This window comes from Siphateles boraxobius, unplaced genomic scaffold, assembly GCF_051911475.1.
Source record: "Siphateles boraxobius isolate OS27281-9 unplaced genomic scaffold, OSU_SipBor_1 30, whole genome shotgun sequence".
Classification (NCBI taxonomy): Eukaryota; Metazoa; Chordata; class Actinopteri; order Cypriniformes; family Leuciscidae; genus Siphateles; species Siphateles boraxobius.
The window spans coordinates 12094539-12115049 of record NW_027508920.1 but is presented as its reverse complement, the minus strand read 5'-3'; the positions used below and the strand labels follow the sequence as shown (position 1 = coordinate 12115049).

Below are 20511 nucleotides of genomic sequence, written 5' to 3'. Positions count from 1 at the left end.
AATATTTGCATTTTTGATCGAAATTATTGCTAGGGACAAATCAGTGTCACTGGATATTGGTAGGGACACGTCCCTAGCATCCCTACTAAATTCTACGCCCCTGGCGTGAGCTGCTCAGCAACTGCCGGCCGATCAAACTGCTTTCGGCCGTATATAAGATCTTCACCAAGGTGCTGCTCAACCGGTTGGCCAAGCAGCTAGACGAACAGCAGCCTTTCGAGCAGGCCGGATTTAGATCTGGCTTTAGCACCATGGATCATGTGCAGGTACTGAACCAGCTGCTCGAGTGGGCCAGGGAGTATAAGATGCCGCTAGTCCTGGCCTTCGTCGACTACGAGAAGGCCTTTGACACGGTCGAGATCAACGCTGTGCTGCTCGCCCTCCAACAACAAGGCATCGGTGACGAGCATGTGGCCCTGCTTCAGGAGCTGAACAGCAACTGCGCCACCACCATCACCCTGTTTGACCGGCCGCTTAACATCGAGGTCGGCCGCGGGGTCAAGCAGGGCGACACCATCTCGTCTTAGCTTTTCACCGCCTGCCTCCAGCAAATTTTCCGGCAGCTCAACTGGAACGAGGTCGGCATCAAGATCAACGGCCGCTGGCTCAATCATCTGCGCTTTGCCGATGACATCGTGCTAATAGGCTGTTCGGTGGTCGATGTACAGTAGCGGTTCGACCAGCTCAACCAGGCTGGCGCTCGGATCGGCCTCAAAATCAATCTGGCCAAAACCAAGTGGATGCGCAACGACCAGGTGGCAGACACCACCCTTCATGTCGGCCAGCACCAGCTCCAGCAAGTCGATAGCTATATCTACATGGGCCAGGAGCTAACCACCGACCACAGGATTGGTCGAGAACTGGCGCGATGACGCCGAGCCGACTGGGTCATTTTTGGCTCAATTGCAGAGACGGCCACCAACAGAGCCATTGACCCGGACATCAGGGCCGCCCTATTCAACAGTACCGTCCTGCCAGCCATGCTTTACGGGTCTGTGACCTGGACAACAACGGCGGCCGACCGGCAAAAGCTGGCCGCGACTGAACGCGCAATCGAGCGCCGCATGATCGGGGTTAAACAGATCGACCACGTCCGCAACGAGCAGCTGCGGGCCATGACCAGGGTGTCCGACGCGGTGGACTTGGCCAACAAGGCCAAGAAGCGCTGGGCCGGGCACCTGATGCGGCGGACGGACGAAAGATGGACGCACGTAGTCACCGTCTGGTTGCCGATCGACATCAAGCGGCCACGCGGACGCCCTGCAACACGATGGCGCGACTCGCTACGACAAGATCTGGGACACAATTGGATGGGGCTCGCCCAGGACCGACAGACCTGAGCAGATTGTTGTGGTCTGCGCTGACCATCTTTGGCCGGCGAAGACAGACCGATTCTGGATTCTGGATTCTGGATTGTGCTGAAGAGTAGAGCTTGTGCTCAGGCTGCTGGTACTCCATGTTCAATGCTCAGTACTGACACCTGTCTTAACTTAATGGTTCATTATATACATTGTGCATAATGGGGAACAACACTGTTCATCCAACTAAACCAAATTAATTTGAATAAACTAAATTAAGATGTGTGTAAAAATGTCTTCATTTAGTTTAAGGGTAATGAATTAGTTTTGAGTATATTTATATCTGTCATGTTTCAATGTGTTTAAGTTCTGTTTTGAGATCTTGTTTCCCCCCGTCTTTGTGATTTTGGTTCAGTCCTGTTAGTTTTCCCGCTCCTCGTTTGTGTTCAGTTTCTTCACCTGTGTTCTGTTAATTATCCCATTAGTCCCTGTTCATTTAAGACCTGTGTTTTCCCTCAGTGTTTGATGGTCGTCGTCCGTGTATGGTTGTGTCTCTGAATTCCTGGAGTTTGTTATTTTGTTCCTGTGTGTTCCTGAAGTTTATTTTGTAAATAAATCAACTACTTTGAAGTTCCTGCATCCTCGTCGTCAGCTACCTGCACACAACCTGACAGAACGACCAACCATTAAAAAGGCAAAAAATGAGCAGAAGGAAAAGGAACAACAAGGTGAGCCCCATGGAAACACCTATCCTCTGCCAGAATGAGCTCTCTCTGGAGGAATATGCAGGGCTGTGCATAGGCCTCTATGATGATGTGACTCAGAATGAAGAGGCACTTACAAGGAGTTTCTGGGGTGGACTGAAGGACCCACTAGCCCAAATAAACTGCTAAAGTACCTAAAAATGTCCTTCTTGGAGTCTGTGAATCACACGCTGTGGGCGTGTGGATCCAACTACCTCGTAGAAGATCTCCCTCTTCAATCAGTTCCAAGCCCGCCAGCGCCTGAGCCCATCGCCTGCCCGTCAGCGCCTGAGCACATCGCCTGCCCGCAAGCGCCAGAGCCAGTCTTCGAGCAAGAGACAGAGCCAGTCTTCGAGCAAGAGCCAGAGCCAGTCTTCGAGCAAGAGCCAGAGCCAGTCTTCGAGCAAGAGCCAGAGCCAGTCTTCGAGCAAGAGCCAGAGCCAGCTGTTCCTGAGCCGGAGCCAGTGTCTGCTGTTCCTGAGCCGGAGCCAGTGACTGATGTTCCTGAGCCAATGTTTGTTACTGTTTTTGTGTCTGTCCTTGTGGCCGCTACTGTTCTAGTGGCTACTGAGCCTGAGCCGGTGTCTGTTCCCGTTTCTGGCCCGGTGTCTGTTCCCGTTCCTGAGCCGGTGTCTGTTCCCGTTTCTGGGCCGGTGTCTGTTCCCGTTTCTGGGCCGGTGTCTGTTCCCGTTTCTGGGCCGGTGTCTGTTCCCGTTCCTGAGCCAGTGTCTGTTCCCGTTCCTGAGCCGGTGTCTGTTCCCTTTCCTGAGCCGGTGTCTGTTCCCGTTCCTGAGCCGGTGTCTGTTCCCGTTCCTGAGCCGGTGTCTGTTCCCGTTCCAATGTTTGTTTCTGTTTTTGTGTCCGTCTTTGTGGCTGCTACTGTTCTAGTAGCCGCTGATCCTGCGCCAGAGCCCGTTGATCCTGCGCCAGAGCCCGTTGATCCTGCGCCAGAGCCCGTTGATCCTGCGCCAGAGCCCGTAGATCCTGCGCCAGAGCCCGTAGATCCTGCGCCAGAGCCCACTGATCCTGCCCCAGAGCCCACTGATCCCTGCGCAACTGCGCCCTCGCCAGCCTCCAGGGCGCCCACCCTACCAACCCTTTGGATGTTATACGGCGCAAGGACGCGCCTTTGGGGAGGGGGGAGGTACTGTCATGTTTCAATGTGTTTAAGTTCTGTTTTGAGATCTTGTTTCCCCCCGTCTTTGTGATTTTGGTTCAGTCCTGTTAGTTTTCCCGCTCCTCGTTTGTGTTCAGTTTCTTCAACTGTGTTCTTTTAATTATCCCATTAGTCCCTGTTCATTTAAGACCTTTTTTCCCTCAGTGTTTGTTGATCGTCGTCCGTGTATGGTTGTGTCTCTGAATTCCTGGAGTTTGTTATTTTGTTCCTGTATGTTCCTGAAGATTATTTTGTAAATAAATCAACTTTGAAGTTCCTGCATCCTCGTCTTCTCCTACCTGCACACAACTTGACAATATCAAGGTGGAAAAGGACTTGATATTGAAAAGGACTTTATAAAACAGAAAAGATTATATGGTAACACTTTACAATAAGATTCATCAGTTAACAAGATTAGTTAATGAACTGGATTTACAGCATTTGTTAATCTGTGTTCATGTTAATTTAAACATACTAATATTAAAATCTTGTTAACAGTAGTTAATGCACTGAACAGCTGTATTTTTATTAAATAACATTAACAAAGATGAACAAATACAGACACAAATGTATGTCTCATTGTTAGTTCATGTTATTTAATACATCAAATAATGTTAACTAATTAACCTTACTGTAAAGTGTTACAGATTATACCAAACCTATTAAAGGTGCAATGTGTAATAATTTTGAGTATCTATTAACCCTCTGGGGACGGATTGGGCGGTACCGGCCAAAATGACATACTTTTACAAATATGTAATTATCTTAAAATCTATTTATGATAGAGAGGTGCGGTCTTTTTTGCCATCTTCCTCAGATTCCGCTGAAAACAGTGATAACAAACTTACCCGGCTTGTATACACACTTCCTTGTTGCGCAATACCACTTCGTCAAAGGCCAATGAAATCGATGTTGTTTGGCAGATTCACAAGCAACAACCAATGGAAAAATTGCCGATGGAGGAATATTTTTCTTACCCAATCAGAGGTAGGTTACCATGACGTATTCTAGCAAATCGGAGGACTCTGTAGCCTTGCAAGGGGTGGTACTATATACTATTACGCAAACAGCGTTGAGTGGCAGAGACGACAGAAAGCGAACGGACGCGTTGAGTATAAAGAAGGCTTTACGGAGCGAGAGCGCACAGAGATATGAGAGAGAGACAGAACAATTATAATATATATATATACACACATACAATTATAGCATTATTTATTGTTTTAGCACTTTTATGATGGCAAGCAGTAAACGATTTATGGTGGAACAAGCTCTGGAACAATTACTGGAGAGTGACGAGGAGAAAGCATTGCTTAGAATATTCTAAGCATTCCTAAGAAAAACGCCTGGGACTATTTGTAAATAAAGTTAAATTTTTCATTGTTCTTTACACATTTTATTGAACAATTACACATGACTGTCAAGCAAAGGCCTTGACAAATATATTTTTTGTTCAAAAACTGTTCACTATTGTTGTTTGATGTGTGATTTACAGAAAAATAAATGCCAAAAATCATGATAATGAGTTGAGATAAATAAGTTTTCAAAATCAGAGTAAAAAAGCCTATTGTGTGTAGTAAATGGTGACTAGGGGATGCGGAGGCGCGCGCTGTTACAATCATTCCATTTTTGCAGAGTGCACCTTTGGGCTCATGCGGACGTAAACAAGGCTTTACTCTTTAACCAGCTCAGCCACAGTAACAGCTCATATGCCAGCTAAACTTTTACTACCCTGTTAGAAAAAATATATAGTTGCATAGTTTCATGTGGTTCTTCTCCCTCGCTGTATTATGGGTTTGCTATGTGGGAGAAAATGTGCTGGTTACGTTTGTGAGACAATCAGCTGTTTATTATTATTATATTATATATTAAGACCCTTGATCCTCACCTGACTATGGCTTTGTAAACTTTATCCATGGTGTGCTTTATAATGGACTGTGGTACAGAAACAGTGACAATGTTACACACTCTTGGCTTACTCTGGCAATTCTCTGCTGTCTCCAGACGACGATATGTTTGTCCCGGTTTAGCCACCGTAGCTTCTTCGAAAGGGAGGGTTGAGCAGTGGGCTGAGCCATTAGTGCAACTCGCAGCCGAACCGCTAGATGTCGCTAAAAAATACACACTGCACCTTTAAGTAATTTTAGCTGGAGAAATCAGGTTATATCTACAGACAGTTGTGCTTCAGCAAAACCTTGTTTTTTAGGTTGGTTGAATTCAGTTATACTCGGTGATCTTAAATCATTTATTTAATTTCAACAAAACCAGTTATCCTAGATGTTACCACATGAGGTACATGTTCTAAGATAAACTGACTAAACATTTTTTTCAGTGTAGGCTACATCTCAAGCAGAGATATAATGGTGGATTAAACCAAGCAGGTCAAATCTCTAATTTGCATTTGAATCTGCATCGTCGTAAATCTCTCTTTTTTTTCCATCAGACTGCTGTGTTATCTCTTATCTGCTCTTGTATAGTGCTCATCGGTCGTTTACTGCCCCGCAGCATGAATGGCTGTGAGATGCGCGTGTGACGCAGGTGCTTCAGACTGACGCACATGGGCGGATGTGACCGTGCCGTTCTCCTCCTCCTCCTCCATCCATGAGCTGCTGGAATCAGGGCCCGTTATACACGAGGAGCTCCCATCAGCTTATCCGCTGTTAATTATAGCCAGCGACCTGATTTCAGCACTGCAGGGACTCAACAGCTCCCGCAGAACTCAAGTCTTTGCGCTTATAGAGGAGAGGCGCTGAGAGCGCGCGGCATCCAGCCAACACCAGCGCGCGCCACAAAACCAAACCAACGGTGCGTTCATCTTCACAGAGGACAACACAGAAGAAAACATATCAAAACTATACGACAATTCGGAAACCAGCTAAAGTATGGCGTCAACACGCGTAGGGTTTGTGGTTGTCCTTGTTGTGATATCGCAGATCAGCGCGTTTCCCACACCTGCCGGACCCGACGGTGAGTTATTGAATTTCCAAAAACACATAGTCCAAAACATCAGTCCAATATATTATACAATATGGAATATTTGATTTAGACGATTATTCAGATTAAATGCAACATAACATAATGGCGTGCAGCCTAATAAAATGATATCATGGTAATATTTTGCCAATTGATAGTATTAAGGACAGTTATCTGGACTAGCAGATGCTCTGTTTTCAAATGGAATTGAGTAAATATTGAGTAAAAGAAATTAATTCAAGTTCAACAGTCACATTTCGTATTAAATTGTATTTTAAATACAGGTAGCCAACAATTATAGGATTTATACTCTAGATATTAGACAGTGAAAAACTCATATTAGTTGGCTAGCCTAACTTCATATAACTGTGGAAAGAAGGTGAATTAATTAGATTGTTTATTTTGTTGTTGATGTTTTCACCATTTATTGTATATAAGGCTCTGGTGTTTTCAAAGGCGTTTAATCTTTTGTCCTGTAATCCGATTATTTGGTGGCAGCTTCTCTCCAACCGTTTGGACTTTAAATGAGTGCATCATAGATCTCAACAACCACAGAAAGTAAAAAACAAAACAAAAAATCATATTAATAATATGTTTATTTTAGGGTAAAAACAATCTTCTCTAATGTAGAGTGTCTTGATTCCACCAAAATCAACCTCAATTCACGTGAGAGGTCCACAGATTCTTTAAAATTACGTTGTTACAATTTTTTTACATTGTAGTTACAATATAATAACCAATCAACAGTAATCTGAGATTGATAATGTAGTAGTGATACTGCAGATCTTCTCTTCTCATCGTTCATCCTGGTCAGTGTAGAAAGGATAGTTCACCAAAAAGAAAAAAAAAATCAGGCTAACACTTTATTCATAATGCATTATAAAGGTATTCAAAATGTATATTATGATGCATTACATTTTTTCATAAATAATTGTAACCATAGTTAAAATGGATTATAGCATTCACAGACTGTTACATTTGAAATTGGATGTTTGGCGTGTTTTAATGCAATATATTTTCTAAAGGTGTAACCCTTTACAGATAAGTATAACATATTATAACTGTGGTTACAATTATTTATGAGATCATATAATGCATTATAAGGTGCATTACAAGGCATAATTAATGGATTAAAATACTTTTATAATGCATTTTATGGCTATAAGTAAGGTGCTACCAAAATTTGTAATACTCACTCTCATATCATTCCAAACCTGTATGACTTACTTTCTTCTGCGGAACACAAAAATACATTTTCAGGTATTAATTTTATCTTTAAGGTGAGAAAAGACTGATCTGCGATCGTTGATCTTTGCCTTTTTTTAATGCGTGTTTCTTTCCGGATCCAGATAAGAGCATGTACAACCGAGAGCTGACTGAGGAGAAGCCATTAGAACAGCAGGTCTGATTTCAGAAATACCTTAAATAAATAACTTATTGTTAATTACCATGTTATGTGAAAGATATACTTTGCACCTACATTAAGCATCAGGCTAAACTACTGTTTGCTAGAAAACATGACAATAGAAGACATACTATGCATGTTCAAAATAAAAAAAATACATTCAAAAAATAAAAATGAGCACGAGTCGAGATTTTATTTTTATTTTTTTCAACAGATTGCAGAAGCTGACAGCATGAGGAAGACAGGTGAGTTATAATCTTATGAGGCCAAAGTGCTTCATAGTGATCAATAGTTCACAATTGCTTGCTGTTCATCCATGCAGAACCCAAGCCAACACCACCAGCTGAGGCAGAATCAAACTCAGAGGACGATGACATCACTTTCCTCAAGTCTCTGGCCGAGAAGTCCAAAGAGTCAGACAACGAGACTCCCATCTCAGATTCTGAGGATGAGCGATACGGTTCTGATGAGGCCGACTCTACTAAGAACAGACGACTAGCTGATGACTATGACTCTACTAAAAATGTAATGGACTACAAATACCAAGGTAAGAACTACAATTACCATACTAACAAAGTTTATTCAGCATAGCATACTATGCGATATGTGTACAGTGCACAATATGTTGATTGCACACACATGCATGGGTTAGACGCATTGCTTTTGTCTTCTAGTCGTAGATTTTATGTGAGAGGAAATTTTTAATTCTAAATTGCCAACCTCAAGAAAAAGTAAAATATATATGAACATTTTTGTTGCTGTTGTTGTTGTTGTTTTGACCTGTCAAAAGCCAAAGTATCTCCCAATTTGAAAATGCTAATCAACCTTAATAAACCCTGTGACTGTATGTGATCCTAAATACAGGTGCAGGTGGCAGACACTATAGGTCAATCAGTTGGTATATTAGAGAGAGAGAGAGAGAGAGAGAGAGAGAGAGAGAGAGAGAGAGAGAGAGAGAGAGAGAGAGAGAGAGGCAGAGGATTATCCGTTCACAGTCTGCTGTACTGGATGTTTTATTGCATTAAACCTCACAGTCTCCTACAACAGGGCAGTCAGACTAAACCTACACACACATTAAAAGCCGTCTAACCTAGTAATAGCATAATAGCTCAAAGAGGTCATGTCATACATTTTAACATTTTCCCCTACCCTACAACGTTACTCAAAGTTTCTTGTACCAAAATCGATTTTTACTTTATGATTTTCACTTTACACTCATCCTTCAATAGCAATCTCTTTGCAAAGCCGCATTTATATTGCGACTCACTGTGATTGTTACATTGTGATTTGTGATTAATAAAAAAATCCAAACTAAATTGTACTGTTCAAACTGTTAAGATCACACTGAAATGATGAGGATATTGTTAAAAATAAACTTCAACTGCTCGTTTCCATTATTCCTATCCTTCGGAAGCGTCTGCAGAGTTGTAGGTGCTACACACAGCAGAAGATTTGACAAACTGTGCTATGCTTTACTTGTTACTTATTCTGGTGTTTAGGAATAACAGTATATGTTCTATGTGGTTCTTATTACCTCACCGATCATTTTTCTGAACTCTGAATATGTGTTGTACATGTGAACAGTCATCTGTTCATATATTACATTTTTACCGTATGACAGTCGTTTAATATACAGTAAGTACTCAGACCACCTTGGACCTCTGACTCTCTTTTAGAATTAGCATCAGACTTTTGATCAGTTTCACGTTTCAGGCAGATGGTGAGTTTACTGGAAGCGAATATGGCAGTGTAAGTCGATCTCTGTGGTCGATAATGGCAGTTAACAGAGTGGGAGGTATTTTTGTGTGATTTCAATGGGTTACAGGAATTACAACAGACTTTACAATAGGAATTGCTGGCAGATTGCTGGACTCCAACATTAAGATCTCTGTTTCACACATTCTCCTTCTACTTAGTCTTGCTTTTTAAGTGCTTTGAGCTTCTAGGCTTTTGATAAAATCATTTTAGTTTCATTAATCTCTATTAATAGATATTAGCTATTTATCATCTAAAAGACACACACTCTCACTTCTTGACATACAGGTTGAATGTGAAAGTGTTATATAATATTATATAGCATATGGATGCACTCCTTTTAGCTCATTCAAACTTTCAAAAATATCTGCTTATGAAAGGTTATTAGTTAGCAAGGTATAGTCCGGTGTTATTATTGTGAAAAAACTTACACTTTTATGCTATTTCAAAACTGAAATATTTTATCATGTGAGAAAATGAGACTACACTACAGTAATGTACTTGTTCAGACCAAGAATGATAGTAACATTCTGTTTATTATAAGCATGAGCTGCCGTTATGTTGTCTCATTCTTCAAATGCTTGAGTTATTTAAAGTCGGGTGGATTCTGATAGGCATAAACTTCATAAACTGGGGGAAAAAATCGTTGGGAAATTCCAACAATATCGTTCCTCTGTGTTGACATAATTATTGTCTCTAATTTCATACAATTAGAACTGTTATTAAAACTTTATTAAACGTTATTGTTATAGTAATCCTTAGTTTTCATCTTTAGTGTGAACAGATTTTAATATTCAGTTTTGATAATTTTGTTTAAATGTAGAGATATGAAATATTCATGTATTTGGTTTCAGATGATCCTGAAAGCTTTCGGCAGCTGGACGGGACTCCGCTAACAGCTCAGGACATCGTCCAGAAAATCGCCAACAAAATCTACGAAGAGGATGACAGAGGAGTGTTTGACAGAATTGTGTCTAAACTTCTCAAGCTGGGCCTGGTAAGAAATTCAAAGCGTGGCATGAGCAGTGATTCTGATAACTACCATGTTGATGAACCATGCAATAAACATTATATATTATGTATTAATTGCTCAAGGGGAACAAATTCCAGTTTAACCAGCTTGAATTGCATGGAAAAATAGATTGTCATACAATAATCCCTCTGTGAATTGATTGTTCTAGCAGATGTTGTGATCTTTTGTTTGTCCTTCAGATCACAGACAGTCAGGCAGAGACGCTGGAGTATGAAGTTGCTGAAGCCCTGCAGGATCTGATCACTAAAAACGCCAAAGAGAACATGATTGGAGACCTCAGTATGGACTACCCCGTAAACGCAGCTAAAGACACACAGAACAATATGGTACGATTGTGTGACTGTAGTGTTTCTACCAACCATGTGTTAATCGAGGATTACATATAAATACAAAAAAAATGCTGTTTGCTTTGATTCTTCTGTTAAAGTCCCCCCTGTAGTCAATAATTGTATCCCTTAAAATGAATCTTTGATTACCGAAATGACATATTTAAGCGAAATATTGAATGTGACTCTACACCCTTTGCCTCATTTAGTATATGCGGTCTATGAATATGCAAATTAGCCCCGCCTTCACTCACTCACACCAGCTCAGAGATCTACTCGTTGATGATCACACGTTGACGTGATTGGTTGCAAGGTAGTTTGTGACGACAGAAACACGTTGTAGCCTGTCTTTAGTTCACGAGCAGTTTTAATACTCAGCAATGGTGTTCTGTTGACTTATGAATTTGCTCATGGTGTGTCTTAAGCCATATTAAAAACAGCACATAGGCATATAAACAACATTATAAACTTGATTTTCACCACAGGGGGACTTTAAGGACGAGGAAGACAGGCCCAGCCGACGATACGAGGAAGAGGATGAAGGTGATAATGATGGTGGCGATGATGATAATGGTGATGAAGAACCGGAGGAGGAGAGTAGAGATGATACAGTGAGGGCAGATGATTCATGGGACGCCGAGAGCGACGGGAATGACAGAAATGAACTGAACCCTGAAGACGGACTGCAGGACCTTCAGTTCTTCCCCAACTTCTACAGACTCCTAAAGAGCCTTGACTCAGGTAGACAACACAACAAACAATACAATACAAATATAACACAGGTATACCACAACAAAATACAACATACAATATAAAATGATAAAAGAGAGTTCAACACACCACAGTAGAGGGTCACTGGGATTTTGCCAAGTAAGACATGTTCCTGAATCAACATATTTTCTTGATCCTGGAACAAAATTCCTGTCCGAAAACCCCTAAACCTAACTATACCCATAATGTATCCCTACAACTTATCCCTACAAAGGGAATGATAGGTGAATAACACTGATGTAGAAGCACCTAATCCTGTTTTTAAGCCTAAACTTGATATAAACTGTAAACCTGTCCCTCAAATCTGATTGGATGATTAGAATGTTGATCCAGGAACATGTTGCACTTGGTGTAATCAGGGTCACCCGCAGGAGAGCTGGGCAGTATGAACATATATTGTGAACAACTTAATATGAACAAATAAAATACATAACAAATAATACAACACAATACACAAAAAAAACAAAACAAACCAAAACACTCAACATTATAGAATATAGCATGACACAACACACACAGAAAGCTACTTTACAAAACAAACCACCCCTTGTGAAAAATAAGTGTGCTTAATTGTATAAAAAGTATATTTTCACAAAAAATTGTAGTTGCAGATCATATAATATGATTGAATCGACTATATTCTAAACACACACTAAATGTAATTTAAAGTAATAAATGTCAAATTTAAAGTTACATTTTAAATCATTTAATAGTTTTAATCTATTAATTGAATAAGTTTTATAAATGTTTACTAACATATTTACTTATTACATATTAACTGTTTACTACTAACATATAAAACACATGTAAAGTACTTGATTATCATTTCAATGGTAGTGTTATTGGATTTTAAATGTACTAAATTTCAACTTCACCAATACAACACACCAGCGTATAGCACAACACAGCACACACAAAAGACACACGCAACACAACACAACACAACACAATACAGGTCATTGAGTAAATCAACAGCTATAAGGTCTATAGAAACATCACCATCTGGCCAAACACATTCTCTGTGGTCTTAGCTGTCCCCTTCTTCAGCAAACACCACATTAATCCAGATTAAAGTCTAATGTCATCGCTTAATCTATCATATCCTTCTCCTCTCACTTTACAGAGCAAGATAAAGAGGAGAGAGAAACACTGATCACCATCATGAAGACCTTGATCGACTTTGTGAAGATGATGGTCAAATATGGAACCATCACACCCGAAGAAGGAGTGTCTTATCTGGGTAAGACCAAAATGCTCTCTCCACCTTCTTATGACGTATTTTTGATGCAGCAAACTGGTATTTGCTATCATATTATTTTAATTTATTATCGCAATCATAAACACACTGGTTTGTAGCGCAGATAGTTTTACCATTTATTGCACTTTGTTATTATTCTAGTCATTTACCTATAGCAGCTAATGAATCCGAAGTCTAGCAAATTCACAGGAAATAGCTTTCTTTCACGTTGAAAAATAAGGAAAATAAAGTAGTCCAATTGGCAGCCATTTTGGTAGTCCCTCTGAAAAAAGCTTCATGTTATTACATGTTTCAATAACATGTTTAGTCACCGTTTTGACCTTTGATAGGTCAAATCAGGCTAAAACATTTCATGTTGATCTAATGTCTGTGCGCTAGAATAAGGCTTTTTAAAGCCTCCTTACTGAGAGTTGCGATTTCTCTTGTTCATTGTTTGTAAGTGAGATACCCTCATGTCCTAAAGTCAGATAAGCTGTCTCTTCAATAGGAACCATAGAATATTTTATCTGCTTCACTTTAGCTGTGTTAAACAACAAATATGTTCTGACAGTGTTTTCACTTTCAGTGAGGATAGCGGTAAATACTTCTTTGTCATGCCTAGTTAGGGCATATTGTATGTGTGTGTGGGCTGTGAGGAATCCCTGAGATGAGCTTAATGTGACTGCATTTGCATCTTAAAACAAAGCTTTGTCCAGCCTGAAAGAGAGACAGAGAGAGAGAACAGCTGTATTTTGACTTGATTCTAATGTGGAAGGTTTATCCTCAATCAAATCAAGTATAAAATAGATAGTTGAAACAGATTTTTACAGATGCAGTATCAGTGTATCCTGTGTGTACAATCATAGAACAGCACAGATATCACTTTCTTTTAAAAAATGGTGGGGACAGTTTTGGCGGAAGTGTGTTTGGCGAAGGGGGCCATTTATGGCTTCATGAAAAGATGAAAGCTTAGCTCATGAATATTGCTACTTTTGCTTCCTCCATGATGACAACCACAATAACCACTCAACAAACATTGACTATACAAGTACAATTTAGCACCAGATCGCTTCATTGTAATACTTACCGGTACTAACCAAACATCTTAACCATTGGTAAAAGTGATTCCTATTCGAAAATGATGTCAACCCTTGTGAAAAATAAATACACTTAAGCATACTTGTAAAAAGTGTGTTGATGACGTACTGTAAATAATACATTTTAAAAGAATATACTGAATGAATTGAATGTAATGTTTTGGACACTTAACTGCTTGTTGATAGGAATTAAATAAAAATGTATTATAGTTTAAATTTATAGTTCTAAATGCAGTTAGTTGAAAGTAAAAGCTCTTTTTGAGCTGCTTAAGTAATTTGTTATTTCATACTTCTATTGTCTTTGAAATATTGTTAAAGTATACTACCGAATGTACTAACAAGCATTTATGGTAAACCAAAACATTATTTATATTTCTATTGAAATTTTTAATCACACTTTTGTAATGATGAAGTTGCAATTTAGCACATTTAAATATATTACCATAAAATGTAATATTGAATAACACATTTTTATAATATAATCAAGTACTTTACATGCTTTAGTATGTAAGTCAGCACATCAAAATAAGTGCTACTTTAAAATAGGACAAAAGATTATTAAAACATAATGCGCTTAAAATTTAAAATGCACCTTAAAATAAAACTTGAAAAGTTGATATTATGGCAACGTATACTTTCTAAAAGTATACCTAAGTGTGTTGACAAACATAAGGGCTTTTCATAGTTAACCCAGGGTCATTCTAAACCCCAGGTAATATGAATCCTGGGTTAACTTGCTTCACTCTTCACATTGTTCATAATTTACCCGGGGTTAACAATTAATCCTGGGTATTTATAAACTGATGTTTCACACTGTGCATTCCTAAACCCCGGGTTAACGTTGTTATTTTCATATTTGCGGTGTCGGTGTCACAGATTTGTAAAAACTAATTGTATGGGAAAAATAAAATGTTCCCTGTCATTAATATGACTCATATGGGTTTGTTTGACTAGCACTGGATTCTTTGCTAATGTACACGTCCCTTTTGCTAAGGATGCAGACCCGTCGCTATGTGCGGGCCATAGGGGGCCGGGCCCGCCCCAAAAAATGCTTGTGCCCCCCACACTTGAGGCACAGATAATTTAATTTTAATTTAATTTTAATGTTATCATAGTTGCTAATTTTGTGTTGCATTAATGTTGCATTCTTTATCATTAAAATATTAAAAATATTAAAAATATAAGGAAACAATGGTGTGATTTAGTTTGATTGATGGGAATCTACACTGCAACAGCCTATCACGGCCTTACAAAAGAACGTTAGACTACGTACGTGACGTACAACTAAGCCGCTCAACAGTTACCGCGCATTTTTTAATGCTGTTTCAAAACGAGTTTTCGCTGGCTTACTCGCTTCAGTTGCTTCCGAGTGGAAGGATACTTTGATGATGAGGTTCTGCTCGGAGTAACGCTTCCTCTCGCTGTACTGGGACTGGAGAGAGGACAGCGCTGCCTCCACTCAAAGTATCTGTGCGAGTGTATTTGCGTGTGTGTGTGTGTGTGTGTGTGTGTGTGTGTGTGTGTGTGTGTGTGTGTGTGTGTGTGTGTCATGGCAATGCATATCCCTCTGTTGACTGCTTTAAAATGCAATGTTTGAGAGATGCTTCTAGTGTTACATCTACTATGTTGTGTAGTCAAGTGTTTTATGGATATTCATAACATTGCTTCTGTGTAATGTGGTGTAGGCTACCTGGTCATATTGCTGTTGGTTATATGTTTAACGTGATGATTACGTGCTGCGCGACTAGAGTTATATATTAGCCTATATAATAATATATATTATTATAAATATACATACTGTAGGCTAATAATAATTGTGCCCCCGCCCCCATACATTTCATAGGCCCCCCTTAAGACTGAGGTCTGGCGACGGGTCTGTAAGCATGGATTGATTCGGTTGTGTTGCCTGTGGGTCATGTGAAACGCATATCAATAATGACTGCAGATGAATTACATTTCACACGCTGATGTTAATAGTTTGACGTCAGTATGTGTCTGTATGCATATCTGTGACTAAAGACAGAAGGTCACAGAATATACTGCTAACTTCAACATTATTTTCTGAGATTTGTAAATAAGTCCTATTCGAACAGAAAAAAAATATATAGCAAGCTTTATTCTATAAAGATAAATGAGACCACATCATTTTTTTAAATAATTATTTTTGCATTTTATATTAACAGCGTACGGTTCTGTTGTTATACGTCACACGCATCACCCACATGACCAGTGTCGGCCAATAGTGAGAAAAAAACAGCAGAACAGAAAAAAAGCAAAAGTAAAAAAATAAAAAAAATTCATTCAGATTAGTTTCTGGTTGAACTGGATTCAGGATTACAGAATGTAATTTTAATGAATTTGTATTTGCCTTTCATTATCTTTGCAATGATTCCAAAATGTTTTAACTTTGGCACTAATCATCACTGATCAGTGTTTTGAGGAGACATAAGCAATGTGCAAAACATCTCATGCCCTTATATGTTCAAGCAAACAGCTTCCTGTTTCTCTCTTTTGTTCTCTCTCTCTTTCATTCCGTGTAATTAATTCGGTGTGTTTTTCTAACGAGATGGTCACGGTCGTTCTGATAGAACACAGATAACCATTTGGAATTCTCCATTGCGTAATAATGGGGTTACTTTGGCAACCTGCGCCACAGGATGACAGTGCTGTTAAGATCAAATGGAATGGCAGGGCGAGTTGCCAGGATACGGCTGGTTATTGATCTGCTGTGGTTTAAACATGAGATGATCATTGTGCCCTAATGTGTGTGTGTTTGTCTACGGCAAACAGCTCCAAGACACAAAAGTGTGTACTCAACACATAATGAGCAGGGTACATCTGCATATGGGCTGTTGGAAGCAGCTCTCTGTTGTTAAATATAATTCTGATTAAAAAACATACGCTCTTTTACCTCTGAGAAAGAACAAATAGACATTAACTGAAGCTGTTTTCCCCATTCACACAGATCAACAAAAACAATTAAAAATGCTGTATTTGTATTTATATATGTATTTGTATTTACAAATTCACGTTTTTGTAGTTTACAAAAACTTGAACTTTGAATCCCGTTTTCAAAGGTTTGCGTTTTCAGGCCCCCAAAACGCAGTTGCCGTGTAAATGAACGGCCAAAATGCATAATTTTTTAGTTAACTGTGTAGTGTAAATGGCCCCTACATGTCAACTTATTCTACTAACCCTAAACTAATAGTCTCCTAAAACTCTAATGAAAAAAGTTGCAAAGTTACTTATAGTTAATAGAATGTCTAAAGTGGAACATCATAATAAAGTGATACCATTAATATTATACAGTTTTAAAAATCGGAAACTCTTTACAAAAAGGTTTAATTTGTTAACATTACTTAACTACATTACTTAAAGGGATAGTTCACCCAAAAATGAAAATTCTGTCAGTATTTACTCACCCTTATGTTGTTCCAACCCCGTAAAACCTTCGTTCATCTTCGGAACACAAAATAAACACTTTAAATAACAAAAAAAATATTGCGCCATTGACTTTAGACCAGGTTTCAGTTGGCGCAGTGTATTTCAGTTGCCTCAAAATAGCAACAGCGCCAACAATGCGCCTGAACACACCGTTTTCAGACCAGCAGTCCATGGGCGAACAGATTGGCGCAAAAATGCATTTGCTATTTAAACAACGTGGCGCATGACGTGAAAATGATAACTGTGTCAGGCTGAAACTAGCAAAAAACACTTGTAATGCGCCTGGCGCTGCATGATATGGCCCACAGTCTCCAAATTGCTTAAATAATGCTGTATTTATTAATATTATGTTTTTCCCACAGAAAATCTGGATGCAATGATTGCCCTGCAGACCAAGAACAAGCTGGGCAAATCTCTGGTTCCTCTCAGCATTACACCACCTACAGGTAAATCATGGCCCAAATCCGACCCACTACCACACCTCAAACCAGCCCAGGTCACACTACAAACTGCAAGTCATTCACTGCAGATTCTGCTCGGGAACTCTTTGGCATCACTATACTGTTTCCCCACCTCGTTCCAGGAAAAGCAGTGGATGATGATGACAACACCAAAACCGAAGCTGCCAAGATGCAGAAGGAGTATGAGTCCTTGAAAGACTCAACCAAAGACATCCAGGCTGCTGCAGAGATCAGTGAGTATGAGTATACAAGGATCCTGTATCATTTTCACCAGCATTTTTATGGTTTTGGGTCATATTAAAAGCCTCTCAGGTTCTGCTGAGGCAGATACAATGATATGCCTGCATTAAATACGAAACTAGCCTGCAATTCCACTGCAAACATACAGCCAGAATTCGGAATGAGTGTTATTGAGATACAGAGAGAGAGTCAGTCGCATAGGGAGACTCTGCAGCAGCCCAACAGATTGAGGGCATCGCTGTAACTCTCGGAGTGAACTGACAGTAATGAATGAAATTATGAGACCCTTTTAAGGGAGACTTTTATTGATTCTTTGAAATGTACTGTACATTATTGTTAAAAGCTGTGATAATCACTATGGTTTATTACCTAAGAACCCTTTAGAGCACACTCATTATACATTAATGCTGCTTATATGTAAAAATTACCACAATTATGAGATGACGGGTTTGATCAGAATTTATCCACTTACGGAAATGATTTGTTGCTATGGAAACACTCATAACGCCAAAGAGATCTGTGTAAAATTGTGTATTTGATGATTGTAAAAAATACATCTATTCTAAAAGCACCATTTATTCATCTCTGTATTATCTTGCAAAATATTGAATGAGTTATATTAATTTAAACAAACAAGAATATTTTCTTCTGTCACTGGCCAAAATTCCAACCTGGAAAACAGGATTAGTCATAAAATAATGTCATACATGTGATCCTCTGATAATTGAACAAATAGCTCTAAACTGGCTCAGAGGAAGATAGTAATCTGCTCTTTGTGGTAGTTTTTCTGATGATTCAGGGGTATAATAATAATTTATGTCTGTCAGGTCATCCTGGGAAGTCTGAGAGTTATCTGGATGCAATCAGGAAGAACATTGAATGGCTGAAAAAGCACAACAAGGAAGGCAACAAAGAAGGTAAATGTTCATCAAATACGACATATTTTACAACTGCTGAAATGGAACAGAGAATGTGCTGTATTTGCTGTATTAATCATGATTCAAGCCAGCAGGATATGTGCACTGCATTTTGTTTGCAAGTTTGTTTCCTTTTTATTAGTAATATTATTCAGATTAAACTGAATTAGGGGATAAATCAATGTCTACATTCTAATTAGACAGTGGTCAGATTAGTGTAATATAGGACAGCAGCCTATGCACAATGCATTTTAAAGATGTCAGGTTGTTGCTAGATTTTGGCAGAGGCGGAGCCAGAAGGGTGTTCAGGGTGGTATCTGATTGGCTACCCCAAAATTTAATTGGCTACTTCTGTTTCACCTCCACTTGAAAGTAGCATTTATTTTGAAGAGCGGTAGCGCTGCACATTGTTAATGTATTAACGTTGAATATTAAGAGAATATTAATGTTATTTTTCTAAAACACTGACGATTAAGAATAAAGGGTGACCCCCTTTAATTCTTAAAGTTTTGTGTTTTGCTACTAACAAGCACAGAGCTGTTCAAAATCCTGCCGTGTCACAGAGCGCCAATCACATAGTTTTCCTTTAAATGACAGGCATAATTTGTCTGAAAGCATTGTTAATGTATCTACATAATGACTTCACCCTAGGCTGGAAGAGTGTGTATAAACATTTTTCAATATATTCTTTCTGTGTACCTATTTAATGAAGTCTGTGCTTATGAAGAGATATAGGCTACTATGGATTGTCCTTTCTGTTTCCGTACAGTGCACAGTTTTTACAGCAAAGCACATCGAAAACAATTTTTTTCATTCTTGAAGTGAACTTTTTGTCTGTATGGTGATTAGATTCACTGTTTTGCGCCGCCGCCTTGAACTTGAAACGCGACGCGTCTGGTGTGAAGCACATGGCGATCATCCACAGCGCGCACAGAGGGCATGTCTTGCACTTGAACAGACGAATACACATAAAACTAAGGCAAAATAGCCATCTTGGCAAGTATCATAGTAAACACAGTCGGTTATGTCTTAACTGAATGTAAAAAATGAAGAAAGAAAGCCATTGTGTGTTAATATAGCCTGTTGGATGCAATACGCCTATATTGCATTCGGTCTTAAAGGGTAACTAAAGACTAAAACAACTTTTTTTAGTTAATGATCTGTAAGAATGGAGCTTCATAAATGCTGTTCATTGATTTGAGTACATTGTCTGACATTTGGGTTTAAAGTGTTTTAATTCTACAATATATGGTGTAAAAGTGCTGCCCTCTTCAGTTTGAGCGGTGGCTACTGCAGTTGAATTTTCCTATTGGAAGTTGTGGTACCCTCTGTTGTCAGAGGATACCAGCTAACAGCACCCTTAACTACAGAGAGATGGTGCATATATATATATATATATATATATATATATATATATATATATATATATATATATATATATATATGCAATGCAATGATATGCAATGTTATTTTATGTTTGATTATTAAATTTTCTTAGAGCTGTATGACCCCTAACCCAAGGATACATAGAAACATGGAGAAGAACAGTTAAATTAAAGACTCTTTTTTCCCCTTAATTTGCAATTAAAATAAGCGTGGGTGAGAGCACTCATGAATATGCGTCGGTTTGATGAGCTTGGCTCTATTACGGCACTGTA

The 20511-nt window shown here is 39.2% G+C and overlaps 1 protein-coding gene across 2 annotated transcripts in view; it reads left to right on the top strand.

Annotated features, from left to right (window-relative positions):
• The window catches only part of scg3 (secretogranin III), a 50351-nt gene that overhangs the window by 24675 nt on the left and 5165 nt on the right, over window positions 1-20511 (top strand). The window contains exons 2-12 of one of the 2 annotated variants that reach the window (XM_077248228.1): window positions 5638-6161; window positions 7517-7569; window positions 7787-7817; window positions 7895-8119; window positions 10182-10324; window positions 10540-10686; window positions 11172-11427; window positions 12581-12697; window positions 17598-17681; window positions 17819-17929; window positions 18764-18853. In XM_077248228.1, the coding sequence (XP_077104343.1) occupies window positions 6077-6161; window positions 7517-7569; window positions 7787-7817; window positions 7895-8119; window positions 10182-10324; window positions 10540-10686; window positions 11172-11427; window positions 12581-12697; window positions 17598-17681; window positions 17819-17929; window positions 18764-18853 (1342 nt within the window). In that variant the 5' untranslated portion in view covers window positions 5638-6076. The remainder of the gene's footprint in view (window positions 1-5637; window positions 6162-7516; window positions 7570-7786; window positions 7818-7894; window positions 8120-10181; window positions 10325-10539; window positions 10687-11171; window positions 11428-12580; window positions 12698-17597; window positions 17682-17818; window positions 17930-18763; window positions 18854-20511) is intronic. The other variant, XM_077248229.1, reaches the window with a different exon arrangement.